The 23,457-nt window shown below is 44.6% G+C and overlaps 1 protein-coding gene and 1 long non-coding RNA gene across 5 annotated transcripts in view; one reads left to right on the top strand and one right to left on the bottom strand.

The window, feature by feature from the left end:
• LOC117153763 (uncharacterized) overlaps positions 1-23,457 on the top strand; it is a 302,729-nt gene that overhangs the window by 21,074 nt on the left and 258,198 nt on the right. For 3 of the 4 annotated variants that reach the window (XM_033328133.2, XM_076621483.1, XM_033328130.2), the window contains exon 2: positions 16,541-17,428. In XM_033328133.2, coding sequence (XP_033184024.2) covers positions 16,541-17,428 — 888 coding nt within the window. Of the gene's footprint in view, positions 1-1,759; positions 1,887-16,540; positions 17,429-23,457 lie in introns of those variants that run through there. The other variant, XM_033328131.2, reaches the window with a different exon arrangement.
• LOC117153562 (uncharacterized) overlaps positions 1-23,457 on the bottom strand; it is a 74,063-nt gene that overhangs the window by 25,166 nt on the left and 25,440 nt on the right. The window lies entirely within an intron of this gene.

Genomic DNA, 23,457 nt, shown 5'->3' with positions numbered 1-23,457 from the left:
AGAGCAGAAAATATCAAATTCCCAATCTCTGTGCGTGCAGCCAAATCCTTTTCAACGACCCCAGATCCAAAATACACTCAAACCAACTCCAAGAATTACCCCAAACTCTCTCGTCATTTAAAAATTCTTCTCGTCCCGTCAACAAATCACTCAACGCGCACGATAGACACACACCGCGTAAACTACCCATAATAAATCTCGACGGTGGACCTTTACCGTAGCACGTTACTTTCATTGAGCTAGTAGCTGGCGTAGAGTCGATGGCAGAGAGAGGACGGTGTTCGATTATCCCCGCGTTGACGGGAGGACCGCGTTCATCACGCATGCCCGTGTAGCGCGCAGAGCCCCGGCACGTCGACGTCGGCTCCGTGGAAACGGCAGATATTTTGACAGTACGCCGCCCTGCATCCTCCGCTCGGTGCCACCCTCGTCGTCACTCCTCTCTCGCGCCCCACTGAACTTTCCGATTCTTCATCTCGCGACAAAGACAAGGAACATCCAGTGCAAAGGTCGAAAAATAGGAGTTTGTGTCGATGGCGTTGTACCATAGCGCCACTTTCGGAATCAGGTCAGTCGATAGACGTCGAGGCGAGTTTCGCGAGAGTGTTGGTGCGCTCGTGTGCTCGTAGAATGAATGTTCTGGTGGCCTCCAGGGGCGGAGGAGGGCCCAGAGATTTACGTGGATCGGCGAACGAAAGTCGTGTCACGAGACATCGCGTCGTAGAGGTTCGGTCATCGGCGAGGGATGGAAAGATGGCACGCGAGCTCGTCGGCTGCACGAGCGATGCGAGGGTGCGGGAATCGTCGCGTTGATCATTCCGCCGCCGCGTTCATCGATCGCCCGCGATAAAAGCCGAATACCGGTGTCACGGTGCTCGAGGCGTGTGAAACAGTGACAAAAGCAGCGAGGTGGCCCTCGATGCGTCCTTCGTACGTCTTAATTATGTTTCGAATGTGTCGTCGTGTTTAAGTAGCGTGATGAATGCTTCGTTATGAATACCACGTCCGGTGGTGGGATTTTCGCGATTCTCCATCGTGAAGGAGTGACGTGTAAACGCTGTCGGTCGAACGTCTCGCAAAGGATCGGTGAAACGATATTATTAACGAAACAGGAGGAGAAGGGGGATGATACTCGAGGGAAAAAATGATGCTCTTAACGCGAGTCTGTTAGAAGACTGTTTCGTGCATCGTTGATTCGTTGATGGTCAGTAGTGGAACGAAAGAAAGAAAAAGACAAGGAGGAGGGAGAAGAAAGGAGCGAGAGTATAAGAAAAGGAAAAATCAGTAGACCTTGGCGGCGAATCTCTCGGCGTTAAACCGTTCTCTCGAGCGGGTCTGGACGGATCCCGCGTTGTTCGCGTGTATTCCAAGTGGGCGGATGCCGCTGTCCATACCAAGGACACGTATCCTCGGGCGCGAGACCGCAGAACAATGAGGATTTCAACGTGGAGGCTCGCGAGGATGCCGTGTCGGGAATGCAGAGTCCATAGCGTCTCGTGTCGGTCGTGTCTTTCCTCGTCGTCGGCGTCGTCGTTCCCGTCAACAAGACGCGTCAACCAAACCTAGCTTGGTCTTCGTTCCACGACGACGAAGAAGGACGAGGCGACCACGAGGACGCTGTCTCGTGTGTACTCGTGTTGTGTGTGCGTGTATGCCCCGTGTGTTGCAGCGGCGTGGGAATAAATCGACCACCTAAGCCAGGGTGACACGAGCGTAGAGGTACGAAGAGAGGAAGAAAGGAAGAAAGAAAGAGAGTGAGAGAGAGAGAGAGAGAAACAGAGAACGAAGACGAAAAGAGTCGCGGGAGGACGAAGCACGATAAAAGAGAGGCTAACGAGGCGAACAGGATGAGTCACTTCGACTGGAAGCTGCTGCGCCGGAAGAAGGTACACACACAGCCTGTCTTCGCGACGCGAACACACTTTCCGTGTGCTCCTATTCCGAACTCTTGACCCCTCGCATGCTCCGTCACCGTTACTCGACTTATCGACCCGTGGAAAAATTAGCACGGGGGTGGATCCTGTACGAACGATGGGACGATGCGAGTAGCGGCCAGGTAAATGGATGATGCCCATAATAAAGGCGTTGCTCCGACCGTTACCATCCATTTGTCAATGGTCGCGACCGAGTCGTTGACGTAGTCCGCCTCGTCCGTTGTCGTTCTGGCTTCCCCCTCTGCTACAGGAGATGGAGATAGCGCTACTGACAGATGGACGATCCTGCTGCAATTTCCTGTAAATGCCATTTTATCGATGGGTCGGTGAACGGAACCATGAAATTGCTACTTTTTCGGCCAGTATTTTGACGAGGGAGGGTCTGCAGTGGATTTAGGGTGGAGGGTTAATCGGAGCTCGATAATTAACGAAGAACTCTCTTCCTGTTCTTCGAATGGGGTCCTTTTTTCCATATTTCCTCCACTATCCGTATTTCTTCGTCAAATACAGAAACCAGGAATAAGAAAACATCCAAAGCATCGATTGCGACTTGTTTTGGAAGCTTGAAAAAATAGTCTCTGGAATTATTCAAGGGCTGGGAGGACAACGCTTTCTGTATATTGACTTTGCTGTACAATTTATATCTTCGTTCTTCTTTCTCAAACACGGAAATCACGATTAAGCAAACATCTCCTAAACTGTCGCATCCTCTAGAAAGTAGTTATATGCACAGCTATAAGACTATTTAGCGATGTAGGTACCACTTGGCCCAGTTACTTCTCAGTTTTGCTACGCTGTTTGTGCACGTTCTTCAACGTTGTAATTCAAGGTTCTTCCGTGCAACTGAAGTCGGTACTTTCATCGAGGCATTGCTGGCTCTAGGGTTCCGCGAGGACAACCAGAGTTAATGGGAATTTCGAGTCAACCGCGCGAACCAGAGCGATCGTGCGCGAGAAACGGAGGCGTGCTTTCTCCGTCGACGGTCGATACCAGAACAAACCGTAGAAAAACCGATGCTTCCGATGAATCTTGGTTAATTAATACCGAATAGCCGCTGGTGGCGCTCCTTTCAGCCTTTCCACGTAAATCTAATATACCCAGCCTCGCGGCGTGTACTGTGTCTTCCATACAGCTTCCATATTCTCCGGGTCCTAGAGTTTCTCCTGAATTCACGATTTGTTGCATAGAGGAGCATAGTTCGATTTATTGATTTTCGATTATCGATTTAGAAGTTAAGTAACTGGTGTGCACCTGATCGAATGACGAGCTTGTAAATCAAGACTTCCCTAAACATTTTCTAAATAATAACATTAACGAATTGACAAGTGAGAAATTGTAGATTATGCACTTCTCTTTTATGATTTTATGTCGAGTAGGATAATCGAATGAGTCGTAAATGAATGATCGTTTTGCTATCAAATTTGTTGTAACGTAATACAAGAGCATCTGTTGGTGCTAATAATTTGCAACGTGAGACAGGATTATCGTTGATACGTTGCGCATATCGTGAGGCGTACACGTGCGCGCAGGCACGATCAACGGAGGGACATCTTTCGATCGATCGAGATGTTTCACGTGGATAAGGCGGGCCGCAACTCGCGAGTTAGGTATCGTATCGCGTTGAAAAACTAGCAAGAAAAGTTATATGGAATGATAGGAGGAGCGGGACAGCGTGGCGTGCCTCCAATAATAATCCTGCCGTACAACGTATTATGAAACGCCTTCGTAAATATCATCGAAACAGCCCTATTAGCAAAGTAATGCAAACTTTCCTGCATGAAATTATTGCTCGACACCACCTGGTGAAAGCTACTTACAGCTTAATTCATTTACCTTTGCCAATTATCGCGCAGATGTGCGCCCAAGTTCCGCCATCTCCACGAACGTACGTACGGCTTTAGAGAACATATGGTGCTTGTGTTATGACGACGATCGGCGCATGATATAGTTTGATAACGTCTGATGATTTACAATGGCTACAAAAAGTATCGACACATAGCCGTATTTTGAAAAACAAATTCAAAGGTGAAATTTTGCGTAAATCTTTGATGACTTAAGTTGCGCTCAGAGAGTTAGATATTTTCGTTTCTCTTTCTTTCTCTCTCTCTCTCTCTCTCTCTCTCTTTCTAAATCTATTGCATTGAATTTCTGCGGTTTGACGTTGTACGTTGTTCGTTTCACTTGGAGGTTTCTCTATCGAAACAACGTACCATGGAAAAAGTAGCCTACGCAAGGAGCAATAAATCGAATCGCGTCTCTGCTCGCGAACCCTGCGAATCTGAGTAGTGAGAGGACATTATAGCGGCAGCTAAACGATTCCCACGCTCGCAGCCTATCACTTTCTTCATTTTTCGTTTCACCAAGTCCCTGCTTTGTCCTCTGGACACGTCACTTCTAAGTATTCATGTCATCGATCAAACATGCTTTCATGGAAACTTTGTCTTCTTTTAACTTTATTCGAGTACTCTATGTTGCTGCTTAACTTCAGTTCTATTTAATCGAAAATTTTGTTCCTTGTTCCACTTTTCCACTGAGCGTTTCAATCACAAAAAATCGGGCAACAGCGTTTCTTTTTCAAAAATGACAAACAAGATATTTTTATTGTCTCGATTATTTAAACATTCATATATATTCCCAACAGAGACGTTTGTACAGTTACAGTACGCTATAATAACTTCTCGTGCTCGTCGTCGAAAGCATCCTTTCTTTCTGCAATTGCGGCAACGAAACGATATCTCTTCCTTTTTGCTGCCTCGGATCATCGTGTTTCCGGTAAAATAGTTGCGCAGAATACGAGCCGCGGTTATTACATAAACCGTTGTTCCTGTGGCGTAGGTTCGATGGTATCGACACGCGGTTTCTCGTAATGGAAAGAGTTTTAAAACGTTTCGGTATTCAAACCGCGGCGGGCACGGGATCGTGCTGGGAAACACGAACAGCGGACAAATGGAACTAAACGTTCCTTTACGTGCAAGTTGTGAAATATGGAGTCGTCGTCGTCGTGCGTCCTTATCCTTAAACTTTGATTCTATCCCTTTCAAATCTAAAATAAATTAGCTTTAACTGAATTTACAATTTTAGAAAGATCTTTCACATTTGCAAAATGGCAATTATAATTTTTAATTCACGAGAGAAATATCGACCAAGTAAATTTAATTTAAGATAATTTTAACTTCTACTTGTATTTAACGTCACGTTATGAAGAAAAATATCGACGAAGTAAATTTTGTTAAGTACTTGAAACCGTAAACCGCTAGACCGTAAAATTGCGACTTTGAACTTCCGACAACTCGCAATTTCACCGGAACCGAGGAAACTCTGGTAAAGAAAAAAGAGAAGCAATACTTTTAGCTCGTTATTTCTGTCATTCACAGTTCACGTTATATTTTAACGTACCGATAGTCTCGTCGTTCGGTTAGAAATGTCACGTACGACATACTTGTACGCAAACTGGGCGATCGATCGGTCTGGTTTTCGTGATGCATCGCACCGATGAGAATCGAATATCGCGTGCGAAACTGTGAACGGAATTTTCCATGACTTTTCGTGACTGTGTCGTTTGCATAGCGTTAAAGTAGGCCAGCAGAAGCGTGTATTGGCTAGCTAGAGGGTAGAAGGAGGGTCGATGCAGTTACAAATCAATAATCGCGTCTGCAGTCGTCTATTTAAGTTTCGTCGGGCACACTTGCACCAGGAATAGCCCCGTGTTGTCGGGGTTAATGATATACGTGTATCGATCACTTTTTTTTTCATACGATGTTTTTAAATTATCTAGAAATATTTGGTTTTTCATTTTATAATACGTTATAGCGTTACGCAACGATTATGGGCATATAAAGCTAGAAGAAACAAATTATTTGCGCTGAAAAATATAGACATGAGATTTTTTCAACTTTATGTTAGTTGCTGGTTAGAAGAAAGTGGTTTAAAGGTTAACAATCTTGTAGGTTCGAAGGTATAAAAATCCAAATAAAATTTTGTAAAGAAAGAATAACATTCAAACGATCGATATCTTTCAAGTGCTCGAATACATATATTTAATCCAAAAATCAGACGAAAAGAGCGTCGCTTAATTAGGATTGACAGTACATAGAATTTCAAAGCTACTCTCCTAAAAAAAATGCAAAATGTGGCTTACGTCTTTTCCTCTGTGGTCTTCATTCGTAAATAATAGCGGATAAGTAGACGTATAAGTAACGCAGACAGTTTTACGGTATAAGTGTAGTATCAGTACATGATCGGACTAAGCAATGTTTATAGTGTTAGCAAAATGGTTGAAAGTTGGCAACGTTAGACCACATGTACAAGACGTGTATGTTTACAGTTACGTTGCTATTTAGAATTGAGTTTGATATAGACGTTTATGTGCTTCTTGCTATTCTCCTGATAAGCCAGATAGGCGGATGACCTTTCCTGTGAAATCAAGTACAAGGCAGCTTTTGTTAGAGGTACTGTATGCCCATGTTTCTTCTTACGGTTTTACGATTCCTCCTCCCATTTGGAATAGGTAAATAGCTAAGTTTGAGATAAGATCAAGCAGGATAACTGTCCTGAAAACACTTCTCAGACTTTATCTTTACATTACTACACGCTTTGCATAACCTTTACCTAACTGGATCAAACAATAATTCGTAAATGGGACTTCTTCTTTATAATAGACATATATTCCAGTTATATAAAATCACCACCGATTTTGCAGTTCCCTATATTTTCCAAAACTTTATATTCGTATTTACAGGCTGTGTTATGCGAGGATAAATCGAAAGAAAAAGAAAAGAGTAAAGTACTTTTCCTTCGTAGCCTTGTTTCCAACGTTGAAATCTCAAACATACCAATTTCGAATTCAATTTTCTCGTAAACGAAACCTTAAACGGGAAAATATTATTCTACTGTTTCCACTTACTTTTATCCATAAAACAACCCCCTGTCCAGTTGTGACACAGCGTATATTCTGGCTCATGCTTCACAGTTAATGAAAGACATTTTCGTGCTAAACTGTATCGAGCATCGGTCCTTGACACAAGAAAAGTCAATTTACTTTTTCGATCGTAATAGTTGCCGCGCGCGCGAGTCGAAATTATTTTAATGGACATTCCTGTTGCGCCGCTCTATGTATTCGCGACATATTTGTCACGGTATACCGATTCTCGCGACAGCGGGAGTTTAATAACTTTGGAAAAGCGGCAGGAGCGCGTCCAATCTTCGCGCAGACGTACATACGTGAAGGCTCTTGGTAAATTCCCGGGTTTTACGAGCCTCGGCAAATACAGCAGGGAGACGCTTCAATCCGCTTGGTCTAATGGTATTGTCAATACATTTTTTACGAGCTACTACGCCCACTTTTATGAGAACAAATAGCACCGGTGGTACACGCGATCCCTCGATGCTTGTCCTCTTATGTGTTTGATTTTTCTCGGTAATCGTGGACACGTCGATCGTTTGTCTATTTTGAAAATGCCAGAGAAAGCTGCGTTCCGCTAACCACCCTGGGAACTGGTCTGCTCGAATCGTAAATTTGCAGACGAACGTTTGAACAGAATGTTTCGAGGAACTTGTTTCTTCGTGTGGAAGAATTGCTAGGATTTTTACGTGTTGTTGATAAAACGTGTTTTAGCTTCTTTAAAATCTCATCTTATTAAGATATTCAAATTTTTATGTCCCGATGCAAGTTTCATTTAAAAACGTACTAACAACGATTATTTGCCGAACTTGAAACATTTTGTAACGGCGGAAAATCAACAAGGAAAGGAAAACGATCGAAAGGAAGCGAGACCACGAAGCTTACTTCGACAATTCCTGAAAGTAAACTTTCCATTTATTCTTACGATCGAAAAGAATCACGACTTCGGAGTAAACTCAAAGAGAGTCGTCTCTCTACCTCAGAAGCTGCCAGATCTAAGAATTCCATTCCGAGACTCGGCATTCTATTTACTCTTGAAGACTCGATACGACGTGATTTTAACAGCGTAACATCCTTCGAAGGGGAAAAGCAAGTTGTTGGACGGGAGCTCCACCCTCTCCGCAGGGAAGATAGACCAGAGATGCCGTTGACAAGCGATATATTTCACGATTTTCCACCTGCCGCGTGGTCGATAAAGTATCTTATTATAAAGCACGACACGACGCGTCTCCCTCGGCGATGCTGCGTCTACGAGTGTACGAGGATCGAGGATAGTGCCTCTGTCGGTTGCCTATCGCGTCTGCGGGTGAGGCTGAAATCGATTCTGCACCCCCGGTTACCCCCTTGCAGTGGCTGTTGGCCCGCTGAGTCGCTTCGAGGACTGGCAACCCCGTAGCAAAAAGCTCTTTCACCCTCGATGCTGTGCTGCTTTGTGGATCTCAACCCCTTCTGGCTATTTTCTTCGTCCCGCCATGCTCCCCAGCCTCTCCTTGCCCTTGGACCGCACAGGCCAACTCTCTCTCTCTCTCTTTCTCTCTCGCTCTATCTATCTATCTATCTATCTATCTGTCCATCTATCTCTCTCTCTCTCTCCTCTTTCATCGAGTAGACACAACTTCCGCCCTCGTGAATCCGCCTGTACGCCCGGTGTCGGATGTTTGGGAAACTGGCCTGTCGCGTTCATCATACGAGAGAGTGTTTTATTTCCGCGTTTCTCTTTTATTTTTTTATAGAGAGGGTTACTACCTGTTTCCTGCTTTTTTATTCTCCTCTGGTTGGAGTGGTTGCTTTTTGCTTAAAATGTCCTTTCTTTTTCGATGACGTAGAAAGATGGTTTGGGTTATGCGGCGAGAAATTTATTGCCTGTAAAATTGACCTGGGAATTTTTTGGTAGAATAGGCCGAAGGGATTGAACGACGGAGAGTAGAATTGGTTGGGTGTGTTGACGGTGTTGACAATGGGTGTGATTATAGAATAGTGAATTATAGGTTTGATGATTATCATGGAATAATGGTACGTGTGGTGGCTAGTACGGTATTTGTACTGCAGTATATTAATTTATATAAGACGAATGATATATGTATGCATAGTAGCGTTTAAATCATTTGCTTCTGTATTACATTATTTTGAGTCGAAACGACCAGTCGTATTCAGTTAAGAACTTAGTATCGCAAAATTTTAGATGAGAAATTTGATGTCAAATTAGTATAATGCAGTACACGTAATCACTAATGCTGATTCGTGTAGGTGTAAATAACTCAAACGTACACCAGCGTCGATTTCATAGGAAAGTAAATTAGGTTCGTAGTCACGATTTATCCGATTCTACGTATTATGGTGATCACGTAGACTCGTTACTACCGTAACGTGCACGATGACCAGTACGTGGTCCGTGAATGAAATTTCGCTCGGCTCGCGGCTAGTTATAATGGAAACTTCATTGGACGAGAGCCAAACTTCTCTTCTCTTTGCTCGTGTAGATTCGCGTACCACGGATAAACCTAAACGCGTTTGACAGACTCAATTTTCTTAGAGTGGCTTTCGTGTAATTGTACCGCAATTTCATAGGAAATCTTTCTTCGAACATCAAAACAATCGCACGTAAGAATTAAATGTGTAGGAATTGGATATCGAGTGGTTTTCTACGGATTTTCCGACTGTTTCTAGAATCATATATATGAAACTGTAACATGGTTTTCTTTTTTTGGGAAGCGTGTATCTTTGAAAATACGATACGTTAGAATTATGACAGAAGAAACAAGAGTATGCAGGATTCGATCATAAATTTCTACATTTGTAGATAAGATTCGCTGCGTTTTGAAATCTAACGAGTTTAAGAAGAAAAATTTCCATTTTCAACTCTCTACGATCAAAATACTTCGCTCCTTGAAATAGGAATCACCGAATACGTTTCAATTTCTAGCATCACAGAATAACACACAGCACTTTGAATCTGTCTCACCTATTTAAAATCTATTCTTTTCTGTTCACGAATGAAGCTCATCGTCGGAAAATATCCATGTACGAAAACCACGAGATAAGTTTCCCAATACTAATCGGTGCAGCGTCCTTTAAAAATCAGTCCACACGTTCCCTCATCGAAAAAACGTCGACTCCGATGCTCACCGAGCAAGAAGTTGATCGATGATGAAGCGTTATTAAAAAGTTTCGAAACCGCGAAATTAACGTAGAAGAAGATGAAACGAAAGTCCTGGCGACACACTGGCCACCCGCGCGGCCTGTTTTTTCTTAACCAAAATTTCTCTCTTGGACGGACGTAAAACGCGAACGGAGACGTCGATATAGCTCGCGGTCATCCGTGTCTACCAGTGATTCTCTCTATATCTCGCCTTAGCTGACCCCGATTATATCTCAATAACCTTATTTCATGACGATCAACGACGCGGAGACGTGAATGGTCTTCTGGGTGAAATTTAAGCTTGAATTTCACGGGGTTTCACGCTCGAGTTACTCGAAAGCCTCGATACGGGGTCCGATCGCTGGCCATTAAAATCAACACAGGCATAATTTCATCGAGAACCTTGTTGGTCGGTTAAAACGCGAAATGGTGTTAAACAGGCATACTAATTTGGTAATTTGCTTATTTCGATCGTTTGCGTGAACTAATTGTTGTTGATTATGCTATCCGTTTCGGGCGTTTTGGTTACGAGAATTGAAAGTGTAATTTCAGGGAAATACGATTGTAATTTTGTGAATTGAAATTTCACCGATGTCGAAAGTAGATAATTATTATAGAATCGATGGATTAGGACAAGTGAACTTGAACAATTCTGGATGAAATACATTTAGGTCAAGAATAAAATATGTTAGAGCTCGATCTTTATGTATCGACTCTATGAGAATTCGGCGTATGCAAATGTTTAGTCGAATTTCGCTTAAACTTCTGTTTAAACTGCAGTCAAACAACAGTTAAAGTTTGTCTCGTTAATTGCATCTGTCTTTCCCATCTATCAAACGATTTAACTTGTCTTAGCAATTCTACTTTATGTCGCGAAGCTCATTCGCATATCTTAAAATCTCCCTTCTTACGTACGCCATACTAAAGATTCCATCCTTCAAACTACATGGACCACGTTTCCTTCTAATGTGTCCACATTACCTGTAGAATTTTTTATTTCACCCAGATTTCTTTTTACTCGTTTCATCGTCACATAGTACCGATCATTAGTCACAGTTTAACAGTTTTAGAAGGGATTTAAATTAATGATGAGAAACGACAGGTATTTATATAGTAGACACCCTAAGATTTTTGAAAACGTGCATAGTAAAGTCGAATGACTGTGCAAGAATCTCATGTTCTCTCAGTGAAGCGTAATTCTGATTAACGATCCTGCTTCGAGAAGCCTGTTTCACGCTTCTGGGTATTTACATTCCATCGGATCTGTCATTAAGCTGAAACGAAGAGGGAAGCCAATTCGTAGAGTCAAGATCGAAATCCGAAGCCATATTACAAAATCATCGAATTTAATATTTTTTTTTAAACGTTTCGGTACACGTTTGCATTTCGGTTGAGAAAGTTTCTCCTGTAAACCTTTTTCTTCCTCGTCGAATCTGTCCGTTCACCTATGTATTTAGTTTTGTAAACTAGTTCCGAGAGTTTCCTTTTGCAAACGCCTCCTAAGATTGCAATTTGCTTATTGACAATTTTACTTGTTACGCATTCCTTAACGACAGCTTGCTTTCTCTTTCGCTCAGAGGCAAAACGCATACCCCGCGTAAGACGTAAATCATACGAAATGTGAAAGAAAAGAGCTAGAACTAATTCGCAACGGTCGGGAAAGGATAATTCGAGGAAACGAAAGGATAGTTCCAATGACCGCTTCTACCAAATTAAGGGAGTGCTCTGCTACAAGGCGCCTTCTACGGCATTTCTTTTACGAAGAAATTATACAACCTTTTCCATCCACATTTTCCGCGTGTACGTATATTTGCTTACGTTTCAGCAACGTTCTACATTTTTTAAAGAGTAATTTTTTAAATATTTCGAATTAACCGTTGTTCTCGTTTCATATTTACGTCTGCAAAGACAAAACGAATCCAAGTAAAATTTATGTGCTTTTATTACATTTTACGTTTGTAAGAGAATCCAGTTAACAGGTTGAGATCAAAGGAAAATTTTCCTCGCTAACAAACAGTCGTATCTTTTCAAATCAACGTTCCATTGTTGGAAAGACAGATCCACCACAGGCCGATAGACGATCGAAACGACCTAAATACGATCGATCGTGAATTACGGAGACCCACGCGACAGAACCGCGTGTTGGCTCGGCTGGTTCGCGAGGTGGGCTCGCCTCGAGTCCCGGAGGAGGTTTCTTCATACGTCGCAGGCTGCGCGTGATTTACGAACAAGTCGTCCGCGACGCTCCTCTCTGTTTCCTAACGCAATCCATTCCGCTTCGCCGGCCTCTGGGCGACAGATAGGGTACCGATGTATAAATTACTCTCGGGCCAATTAACATTGTCGCCTAGCGAGTGGACGCCTCGCGAGGAACCGGACTTTGAGTTGCATCGCCATTGCATGCGGGGGTGGGCGAGCCAAGATTAATCGAGCCCTTCTTCACTGGCTACGCGGTGTTATCTGGAAATTCTCTGGCTACTCCTAAGAACCCGTCCGACCCCGAGGAATTAATTTCGCGTGCAAATCGCCTGTAGATCGCTCCGTTGACAGGCGTTTGCTTGGCTTTTTGTTGCTCATCCGTTGGACGTTAAGCTCGTCACACTCGGCTTACCGTTTCGAGGATCGTACTCGTAAGTTGACGGAGAAAAAGGTTTACAAGTAGACTTGTTAAAAGGGCAGACGTTCGATATACAGTATTATGGAGGCTCTTGGATTATGGACTATGAAGATTTTATACCTTCGCGCGGAAACTGAATGTACGTAGCGGAATATGTTCCTAAGTTTATCGAGCGATAAAGTGCATTATTTCAGGTTATGTCGTGTGTTAATCCATGAGAAATTCTTCTTACAATTTGGAAAGTCGTTGAATCGAATCATGTTTATACCATGATTTAAATTTTGAAAATTGTCAGATTAGTTTGTTAGATTTAACAATGTTGACAATCGTTCAACATTATTTACCATTTGGAACAAGTGATGGGCTTTCTAAATTTTCCGTACACATATAAAGTTACCATCTTTAGTAATGGCAATAAAATCTTTGATCTCTTCCTAGTTTCGTATTTCAATTACTTCGCGATACCGAAAGATCTTAGCCCTTAAAACATTCTTCTTGGTTACAGGAACATACGCGTTCCTATTTACCGTACGTTCGTGAGTTCAGGAAACACGTTGCGTCGAGCGTACTTAAGCGACACGACACGGTGAAAAGATGACGCTGGTGTACGCAACACCGGCAGCTTCTCTTGGGTACACGATTACACGATATTTCATTGTCTCGTCGAGCATTGTTGCGCAATTATCCACGGCTGTACACCCTTTTGGCGAGAGTGTTTGCGTAACGCTACGAGCGCGGTTACCGGTATACCTATTTATAAACCCCCGTTGCATTGACGATCGGTAACTTCTCGTTACCGAGACTACCGCCAAGCGGCCATTTCTTAACGGGTTTCCGTACAGAGGAGTGCTGGTTGCACTTGTGTCGCGTACACGCGCGTCTTGCGACCATGGTTCCGGCGGAGAGGTGATTTAGCGGCGTCGCGACGGAGTCGCGTAGCACTGCCATGGATCGCGTCGATTTCACGTGTCACGGCTTGTATTATCGGTTCTCGGAAGGAAGGCATGCCGTAAGCGATCAAGAATTTACGCTCGTTACTCTACACCGAGTCAAGGCTGACGTTTTTAGTCGAAGTTGCCAGTTCGACAGCGAGGAAACGGTTTCGGGAAAGGCGAAAGCGACCCGTGAACTGTGCAGGTAGATCGCTACGGAGGCTGCGCATGCGCAGAGGAAATGCTGCGTACTTACGCTGCGCTAAACGCATATTTTACCAACTCTTCTGGCGGAAGAATCTTACGACTAGGTTTTACTTACTGTATTATGTATTATGGGGCGGAGAAGGAAGATCTCGCGTCTTTTATTCTTTTGAAATCGAGCACGCTAAATGTCTACCACCTGCAGCTCCGAGTAATAAGATAAACACAGAGTTGAAAATCACGGGGAGAAAATGAGAGATGAAAAGGTGTACCAAACAATTCGATCAGGAAGCTCGTTGAAGCGGTCGGTTCGAGAGAAAGGGTACTCGCCTGCGTTCTCTGATCTTTCTCTTCTCACAAAGAACAGTTGGCAGGACCGTTTAATATTCTTTAGCGATTTTTGCGCGCGTCGCGCTAAGCGATCGCGTCGACGAGAAGACCGCGCTCGAACGAACTTTCCCTCTTGATGGGTTCGGTGAAGAGGGAACCGGCCGAGGAGACACGCGCTTTGAATGAGCTGCTTGCCTCGAAAGATTAGCTTCGACTCGCTCCCACGCCTCATCTCGCTATCGCGTCATCGCAGAGATTGAATCTCGCTGCTTCCAGACTCCTTGGACGATAAAAGCAGCCGGCCCCGCTGTCGATCCGCACTCCAGCCTCGCTCACCGCGAAAACATGCAAACTCTGTTAGCTAAACTTATTAAGGAAGAGATATTCGCCGGTCGTTTCCGCGTTTACATTGAATACCATCGCGCTGCCGCGGACCCGAGGAGAATTGATGTTCTCGCGGACGAGCCGCTTATCGATTTAGTCGCAGAAGACGCGTAAATCAGACGAAATATGAACGGAGAAAGATAACCATGTATTCGCGCCACGACGGTGACCGATGATGACGTTAAATACGATAGTCGGTCCCCGGTTTTTCAGCTTCCTTGTGCGGCGCGAGACCCAATGCGTTAGATGATCTATGCGTCCCGCATTTTCTAAACTATCATCGATTTATCGTCTGTTTGCGTCTTTATGAATTAAGAATACGCTTGCCGCTGTTGATTTATTCATTTATTTATTTCATTCGTTTTACGAGTATGCGTATAAATTTACTTCTCTCTTTTACGTGATACGCGCACGTGAAATGCCCGTGATATGTAACGTTTAAAGGCGACACAGATCGCGAACGAGATAATTTTTAGATTTTTAGTAAATTCGAACAAATTTCCAAAGACATATTTCCATACCTAAATCATCAAATTGCAATCCTCAGAGTCCGCTAATTTTTTTCATCAATATATCGCCGAAAATCGTAGGATTTATCGCGTCGCAAGTTACATCGATAAGATTTGTGCGATCCCTGACAGCGAGGGATGAGGTTTCACGGGACGATTCGTAGCAAGCGTAATCTGTTGCTCGCGTGTGCAGAGGACGGTGAACCAGCAAACAGGGTCCGGCCCGGGATGCACACGGGTTCGTAAGTCAGCGCAGCGTGACTCACGTTCACGTAGGATCCCCTGATTCACGTTGTATTTCAGAAAGCAGGAAAGCAGGAAGTCGGTGTGCATTATGAAATCGGAGATATTACGCGAGGAAGTTGTATTCAGCGTGATCTTATGGGCACGGTCCAGCTATGGCGGTGCTGAAGCGTAGCGTAAAATATCATCGTTATGCACCGCTCGAGGTTAATATTAGCAACGACGGCGCCGTCCGCCGATATTTACTATAAGCCCCATTGTTTTATGCGGCGCTGAACGTTGGCAGACAGCCGCTGATACAGTTGTACGCTCGGCGCACCTCCGCGCCCGCTACCAACTGCGGAACTCCGCTCTTGCGAAATAGAATTGAATGACCGTTCGCCGCCACGCTGCTTGCGCTCGATTTCGATCCGTCTCGCCTTTTTATCCAATGTTCAGCTCCTGATTTTCCCATAGTAGATCAACGCAGAATTAATCAGCTTCTGAAGCAAGCTCAGCTTGCGAAATCGCTGCCGTTGATCGTGACGTTGCCTACGATTCCCAATAGCTACGCGACTCTTTCGTTTTTCTTTCGTGTTCTACGGTGGATTTAGAGCTGCAGATATGGATACAAGGGATGAATGTAGTAATCTTGTAAGGGACTTGATGAAAGTTTTTGGTATCGATCGACAGTCGAGGTGGGGAGTCAAATAACTGTGATGTGACTTGTAATAAAGAAAGACATTTATAATACGAGTATTTTTGGGGAAAGGACTCTACAGGCAATATTTTTGTTTCTGAGAAAAATACTTGGGTCGGTTGGTTGAAATAGCCACCCCTCGTTCTTGGGATAGCATAAGAAATCATAGATGATGAAACAACAAAATTGAAAGATACACGGTTGAATCTTATTTCCAAGATCTTTAGGGAGGAAAACTTGGAGTAATCAGCTTATGTCAGTGGATTAAGATACTAAATCATATTTTTCTAGACCACCTCTCTAATCTAAACAGACTTTCCCCTGTATCCAATATCCCAAATAGCTGTTGCCTCCGATTTATCAATTCTGATAAGTAGGAACCCGCTTCTCTAAATTGCAGGGAATGAAAAGATCGATTTATCAACTTCTTAGTTCATATTTCAAAGACGATCTTTTTCTCCATCACATTATCGCCACTTTATCTTCCTCTTAAGAGTAACGTTCCAAATAACCCACATCCTCAATTTTACTTTAACCTTTATCAAAAAGAATCGCGATCTGGAAATCTTCCGGAAAGCTCTCGTTAACAAATATTTGGCCACGAAAGGCGTAATGTTACGCCAACGTACACTGACAAACATTTTCAGCATCAAAATCTTTTTGTCACAGGTAATACCGGCGGAGCGTCGTATGCCAGAGCGAGAAGAGACCTGGACGTTGGCCCCGGACCAACACGACCCATGTTCCTTCTTCGACGACATCTCCGATGTCAAATCCAAACCAGTCCACGATGTGGATCCCACGCAATCTCGGATTGTCGGAGATACGGGTGAAACCGGCGAGCACCCAGAAGGTGGGACCTTACCACGTAGCCAAGAAACCAGGAAGAGCAAAACGAAAAAAGTGAAAAGTTACCTGAGGAAGTGTAAGGGCGCTCTTTCCAAAGGCGACGAAGCTTCCTCGGACAAGAAGCGTCACGAACACTGTACCTCGTGGTACCTGGACGAGTCTCACCAAGAGGATCTCGACGTTCTCTTACAGAAACAGTCAGAATATCTGGACGATAGGATCGTGGAAGCGCAAGAAGCTTCGAATCTGATACCAGACGAGACCGTGGAAGACACTCCATTACCAATTGATACATTACCAACAACTGATCCTCTGATAAATCCCACGAAAGAGGACGATCGCGAGGACCCTGACGACGAAGCTCTGACAAGACTAACCGAGGATGAACCTAACGAAACGAGTGACTTGAGAAGAAGCCGGACATCCGTGTACGAGGATGCTAGAGATTGCATAAACGATCGAGAGTGTACGATAGAAGAATCTTGCGTATCCGATAAGCCCCAGAGAAACGATGCAGTGTCTCTGGAAACTCTGACCACGGAAGATACGAATTTGAACAAGTGCGACTCGAACGACACTCTGATAGCGGAAGTGGCGGCTAGTGGACCGGACAGCCCGTCACTGGTCGACGTTGAGGAGGGAAAGGAGGAAGAAACGCGCGACCAGGAGGTGGACGGTGAAACACCGAACGCACTGTCTCTGCTCGGGGTGAGTAGACTACTCGATTATACCGTGATATTCGATTGTACTCTTTGTTTACTTGCGTTCGCGCGTTCGTGCGATCGTCGTTGGACAAACATAGGAATCACTCATAACGCGAGATTTCTCCCGATACCGGGGCCGATAGCATCGATTCGAGACGGTGGTTGTATCGAATCTAACGGTACCACCGGCGTGGAAGGCACGGAAAAGGAGCGTGCAGCTCCCATTTGAATACAAACCACAAACGGTTGCCGCGTGTGTGAGCGCGCGCGAGCACGCCGCTAAAGCAAATTGCAACACACAGAGAGGCGGCCACGGGCAACGTCGGCCTCTCTCGGTAATTTATACCGTCGCTCTTAATGCACTTGTACCAATGATTAAAACGTAATTTCCACGGATACGGGTAAACGTGCACGGCCTTTTTCACCTGGTTCATGATTTACGGCGCCCAGTTTCGCAGTCGCTTCGTGATTTACGACGGGCCATTCCGTTGTCGTGGGATAGATACCAAGTTCTACGATCGTGCGTCGCGTATTCCACCGCGTACAGCTGATGAAATTCGGCGTTTTGTGGGAATGCAGCGATCGATAGGCGATCAAGTTGCTTCGGGTTTGTGAAAAGGTAGTTGAAAATTGACCGTGTAATATGAGTGTTGTTTATATGGCAAACAGATTTTAGGAACGTATACTGTACGGAGTTAGAAAGAAGGATGTTATTGGTCATAATCAACACCGCGGCTGTTTTTCTTACACGAAAGTCACGAATGAAAAATATGGTAAATGCATCTGTCTTTTAGTTTTAATTCGTCGTCTTATACGACTTCAATTTCATTAATTATAAAATCCGACTGCTCCTTCGAGAACGACACAGGAAGATTTGCCTGTCGGAATCGTTGAATTTACAAGTACCACGAGACACGCGAGCTCGTCCGTATTTCTTCGGTTTCGATCTTTGTCTCTCCAGTTGAAATTCACGTGGGCGTAACTCTGCAGAGATAACCGTGAATTTGTCTCGTTTATCGATCGTGGCTTATCGATGACAGTCGGCGTGGCTACATGACTTGGATTCGAGCTCATACCGCGCGCGAGTTAGCGGCGGGCCACGGTTGACAAACGGCGATGTTGGGCGTTTCACGACGCCGCGCCTGTGCCGAAAGGTGCGTGCAATAATGTTGCACGTCGCACGCTGCGCTCCAATAGCGTTGCACGCCTGCTCGTGATCGTGGAAAAACGGTCGTAAACCACGTGACAATATGAGCGTGCTCGCAAATGCCACGCGACCGTGGTAATTGAAGTTTGGAACGAAGATGAAGGGTTGCGTGACTTTTAGTTTCCTTTTTCTTCGTTGCGCCATCGAAAAGCTTGATTTAGGGCAGGCTGCCGGATGTTTTATGGATATTGTGCCAAGTTTATGTGGGTAGGAATTTTAGGAAGTTCGAAAAGGCGTGAGCTAATATTGGACGTGAACCTGGGTTTGCTTTTGCGATGCTACGATTAAAAAAAAGGAAAAAGGTAGATTTTTAAAGAACAGTTAAAGACTTACAGTTAAGAATTACGCAGCAAAGAGTACCTGCCCCTCAAAGTCTCTTTCATTTTCACAAAGATTCCAACCCTCCCATACAATGCAGTCGTTTTAAAAATCACGTCGCTTTCACCCGGAAACAATCACCATCGATACACAATACTCCCCGACCAGAGAATGTCTCTCGGAATCGTTTCATCGGTCGTTCTTTCCAATTCTTTTATTGCAAGTGGGTAGGGACACGGCATTCCGCGCTATGCAAATCGTTTGATAATCGATAGGGAATAATAGCGTTCGGGCGGTGCTCCGATTATTAGACGACAGTGCGATCAGAGCGCATTTTTTCTGAAATATTGTCGTGGTTACACGGGAACATGCGCGGCGCCTCTCACCTAGATACCTAGATAACTTCTCCGCGAGTAGAATAATTCTATCGTCGGCATGACCTGTTGTCACTCTGTCACTCTCGCTTGTGTCACTCTGTTGTATACCTGATTAGGTTTAGGTTGGGTTGACTTCGTCGAGGTACTTGTTAAGGCGGTCCCGCCAGAGGTGTGTATGGGAATTGTAGCTCGTGCTCATTAATTATATCGGACGTGATTTATCTGGACCACGATGCGTCGTGCACGTCCCGCCACAGATCATTGAGTGTACTCTGGAAGTGCCGTGCACTGACAATCGAACGAGCTTTCGAGGATTCTCCATTGGACGGTGGATTTTTCTTCGTAATTAAAACAACCCCTGGATTTCGTTAACTATTCAGTGAACCTTGACATTCAATGTCGAAGCAACTGAACTGAACGTTTACGATTGAGATTAGCTACTAAATTTTACCTAAGATCGTAGATAATTGCAGTCGATCTTTATATTTTTCCACAGTACCATGTCTAAGCGCTAAAGGCTGAAGGTTATCTTTTGAATACCTCTGGACATTCGTTGCAATTATACAAAAAGATTTATATCCTCCAATAAGACATTTTACCTAGAGAAAGCACTACAGATACGAGAGTAAAAAGTGATAATTTAAGTTTTCCATGCATTTACCACGAATTTTTCCGCCATCTTATAGCGATACAGGGCGAAAGGTCCCGGAAGTGGTGGATAAGTACGTTCCACTTGTCCCCAGGGCTGAGACTCGATGCGATGGGAAGCGTGTGTTTGGTTCGCGTGAGGCAATAGCCACAGGTAGGCAATAGGTGGGCGCGTTTGCACTGGCATTAGAGCGTGCAGTGGGCCGAGAGTGGCCGGCAGCGTGGTTCCGTGGCACGTACGCACACGGGGTGGCGTAAATCTGACCAGTCGACAGAGTCGATCGCCGCTGAAACGCTACCCGATCATCAGTCGTGAAAGTGTAGCCGGGGAAAATGATCGGCCGTGTCCGCGTGCACGCCACGCACGCACGCACGCACCCACCCAGCCTCTGCTCTTCTCCGTTTTCCTTCCTCTCCGTCCTTGTTCGGTTTTCGAGCTGCGCATAGGCATCGCGAACCCGTTACATCGGCCGGATTATAGATTAAGCCGCGCCTCCGCGTGGAAAAACGATAAGCGGAATACTGTGCGGGATTTATTGTAATTGGCGGTAATGACGGTTTTACGCCGTCGCTGCCACCATCGTCGCCATTAAACAGCCGTGCCACGGACGCCTCGTTGAGTTCCGCGTGCGTTTAGAACCGCACGCTATTCTCAGAGTATGTATTATTTGCTGCGTATATCGAAGAGTATAAAGAGTATAAAGAAGATCGGAGCTTCTTCGTTTTATTGGACACTGAGGAGGCATTTGGTGTGAAACGTAGCGTCGAAGGAGCTTTCTGTTCATTCCCCGATGATTCTGGTCTTGAGAAATTCTTTCTTACAGGTTGCTGTGAATCCTAGAGGCATTTAGTTTTATACGCAAATACGCGAGAAATGTCCAGTATTGGACAATGTTTAATGCAATTAACGGTTGGCGATTAGGATTAGCAAATACTTCAACGATCGTGATTAGGAATGAAACTTTCCTACGACCGATGTACGATTATAATCAACGATTATGTTCGAACGAAACACGCGAAGAACGAAATGCATGCAACGTAGCTGCTCTCCTAAGAATCTGTCTATTCAATTGTTCTGACAAATTCGTCAGTGTAATTGCCAATTACATAAACGACCTATTCAAATTCTCTTCATCGTGCAACTAATATTCAAATCTGCCCTGGGGTCTAGTATCAATCAGTTTTACTCGTTGACAGTCTTCGCTTAATACAAATAGAAGTTAATTAAATTTCGACTAAAATCCGATCTTAACCATCAATCAATCAATCAATCAATCAATCAATCAATAGGATTAAAAATTTTAATCCATTTATTCTAACACTGTCAGAGACAGAGAAAATCGTGTCGGCCCTCGATATCGATCTGCCATAAGGAACGATCCGATTGACTCGCGTGACTCGCGATCTTGGAACGCACCCGGGTGGATGTGGTTCACCGCAGCTCGCGTGGTGCGTAAACCGCGAAATTTAATTGCTCGTTAGTCAACGGCAATGTCCCGTATGCCTGGCATTGAATTCTCGCGGGAAACTCGACGACCTTGAAAGTCGATCTCGCCCGGATCGTCCCGTCGACAGGACACATAACGCGTTCGCTTCTCAATCGACCAGTTCTCCTTTCTATACCACCGCCGACGACGACGATTCTTTGCTCGCTTCGCGACGAGGAACTCGAAAGAGCGACAAAGAGAATCGCGCGTTCCGAACACGTTGTAAAACATATATTTAACGGTAGTCAGGTACCGTAGCGAGAGAGAGGATTGTAATCTTATACGTTCCAAGTGGTGGGTATCGGGTGTTGCTCGTTTCAAACACTCGGGAAATATTAATGACCAGCCTGTTTTCGAGAAACCCTCTGGTCTCTCGATCCTAGATTTTAAGAAAAAGGACAAATGCCAGTCGAAACATCGTTACCTACGATTATCGTCGATTAGGTGCCGATAACTTACCGATAATTGGCCGCGGATAATCTGTTACGTATTGGAAAATTACATGTCATTTCGAGGCGATCGTTTCGCAGCTTCGCGGCACCGGTAAGCATTGTCCTCGTATCGGCGAAGATTGTAGCGTTCGTCGAGGAGAAAAACACGGTTTGGATTTCATGAGGGGACTTACGAGCTGGATTATTGCTTCTTCGATACTCTAGCTTGTAATACGTTCACGGTGTTACGTCGATGTTCACGGTATTACGTGTTTTCGATCCCACTTTCGCTCTTAAGTGTCCAACAATTTAGTAACGGATCGATACAAAAGGGAGCGGCGTTCGTGTCGTTAATTCTCATTAAATTTTAGACAGAAAGCCATGCAGGTAAATGGGAGGAAAGCAATAATTTCGATCGACGCGACCAAATTATTTCGCATTGGTTGGTACTGGAAACATTGGAATATCTCGCGTATTCTTTATATTTGCCTTTGTAACTCAAAATTTGCAGAAATACAAATCTTTAAAACGCGGTTTGTTCGTGCACGCTTGAGCAGTTCGTGGAGAATATCCGTTCAGAAATTCAAACGGCACACAGCACTGAATCAACACTGAAGAGTGGTCTGAATATTAAGTTGAACGTCACAACAGTCTCGCTCCAAATCGATCGGGTTCATTGTTGGAGGTCAGCGAAGAGCGATCGACCGCAATCCTCGGACGAATATAGCAGGATACGGTTGTTTGGGTTCGCACGAGCATAACCCGGAAACGGTTGTCTGACACGAGACTAGGGGTTCGTGAACGTTGACACCTTATTATCGGTGTGCCTGGGGGCCGCGATCATCGGGAAGAAGAAATTGCTCTGCTCGTTCTCCGCGGCACGGCGAAAGTCACCGAGTGAAAAGAATGGCCCGCTAAACTATATTCCGATCGGAAGTCACGCGGAATAATCCCGTGGCGGAGCCTTCCTTCTCCCTTTCTCTCTCCTCTCGTTCTCTTTTTCTCGTTTTGCAAAGGATCGCCCATGAGATTCGATCGGCGAACTGGCGATCGGACACGGTTCAACGAAGAAACGATCCTTTATCCGACACTCGAGAACGTAACCGGCTTATTCAATATCTTCCATATTTAAATAGCCGGCACACGATGCTAATAAAGAAACTAGAAAGGTACCTGGCCCGTCGCGAGCGAATCTCGTCGCTTGATAACGTTATTGAACGCGGTTTCGCCTCTATTGAACGCGGCGATGCGATTTAATAGCGATCCTCGGTTACTGGTACGCTGGTACAGCACGGTGAAATCGAAATCGATAATGTTTATGCGATTATGTTGAATGGGAAGAGTCCGATCAATGTGGCAATGATACGCGTTACGTGATGTTTCGCAATGGATTTACGAATACTTGTTTTTATGTATGTTTGAAATCGGACGGTACAAATTCGACTGCGAATACGAAAGGACGAATGCTATGATTAAGAATCCACGAATATTCGAGATAAAAATTCGTTACTAGATAGGAAAGATTCCAAGAATTATTCGTATTTCGTATATAGATGGACTGTTAG

Source organism: Bombus vancouverensis, chromosome 1, assembly GCF_051014615.1.
Source record: "Bombus vancouverensis nearcticus chromosome 1, iyBomVanc1_principal, whole genome shotgun sequence".
NCBI classification, from domain to species: domain Eukaryota; kingdom Metazoa; phylum Arthropoda; class Insecta; order Hymenoptera; family Apidae; genus Bombus; species Bombus vancouverensis.
This window is presented reverse-complemented; position numbering and strand designations above follow the sequence as displayed.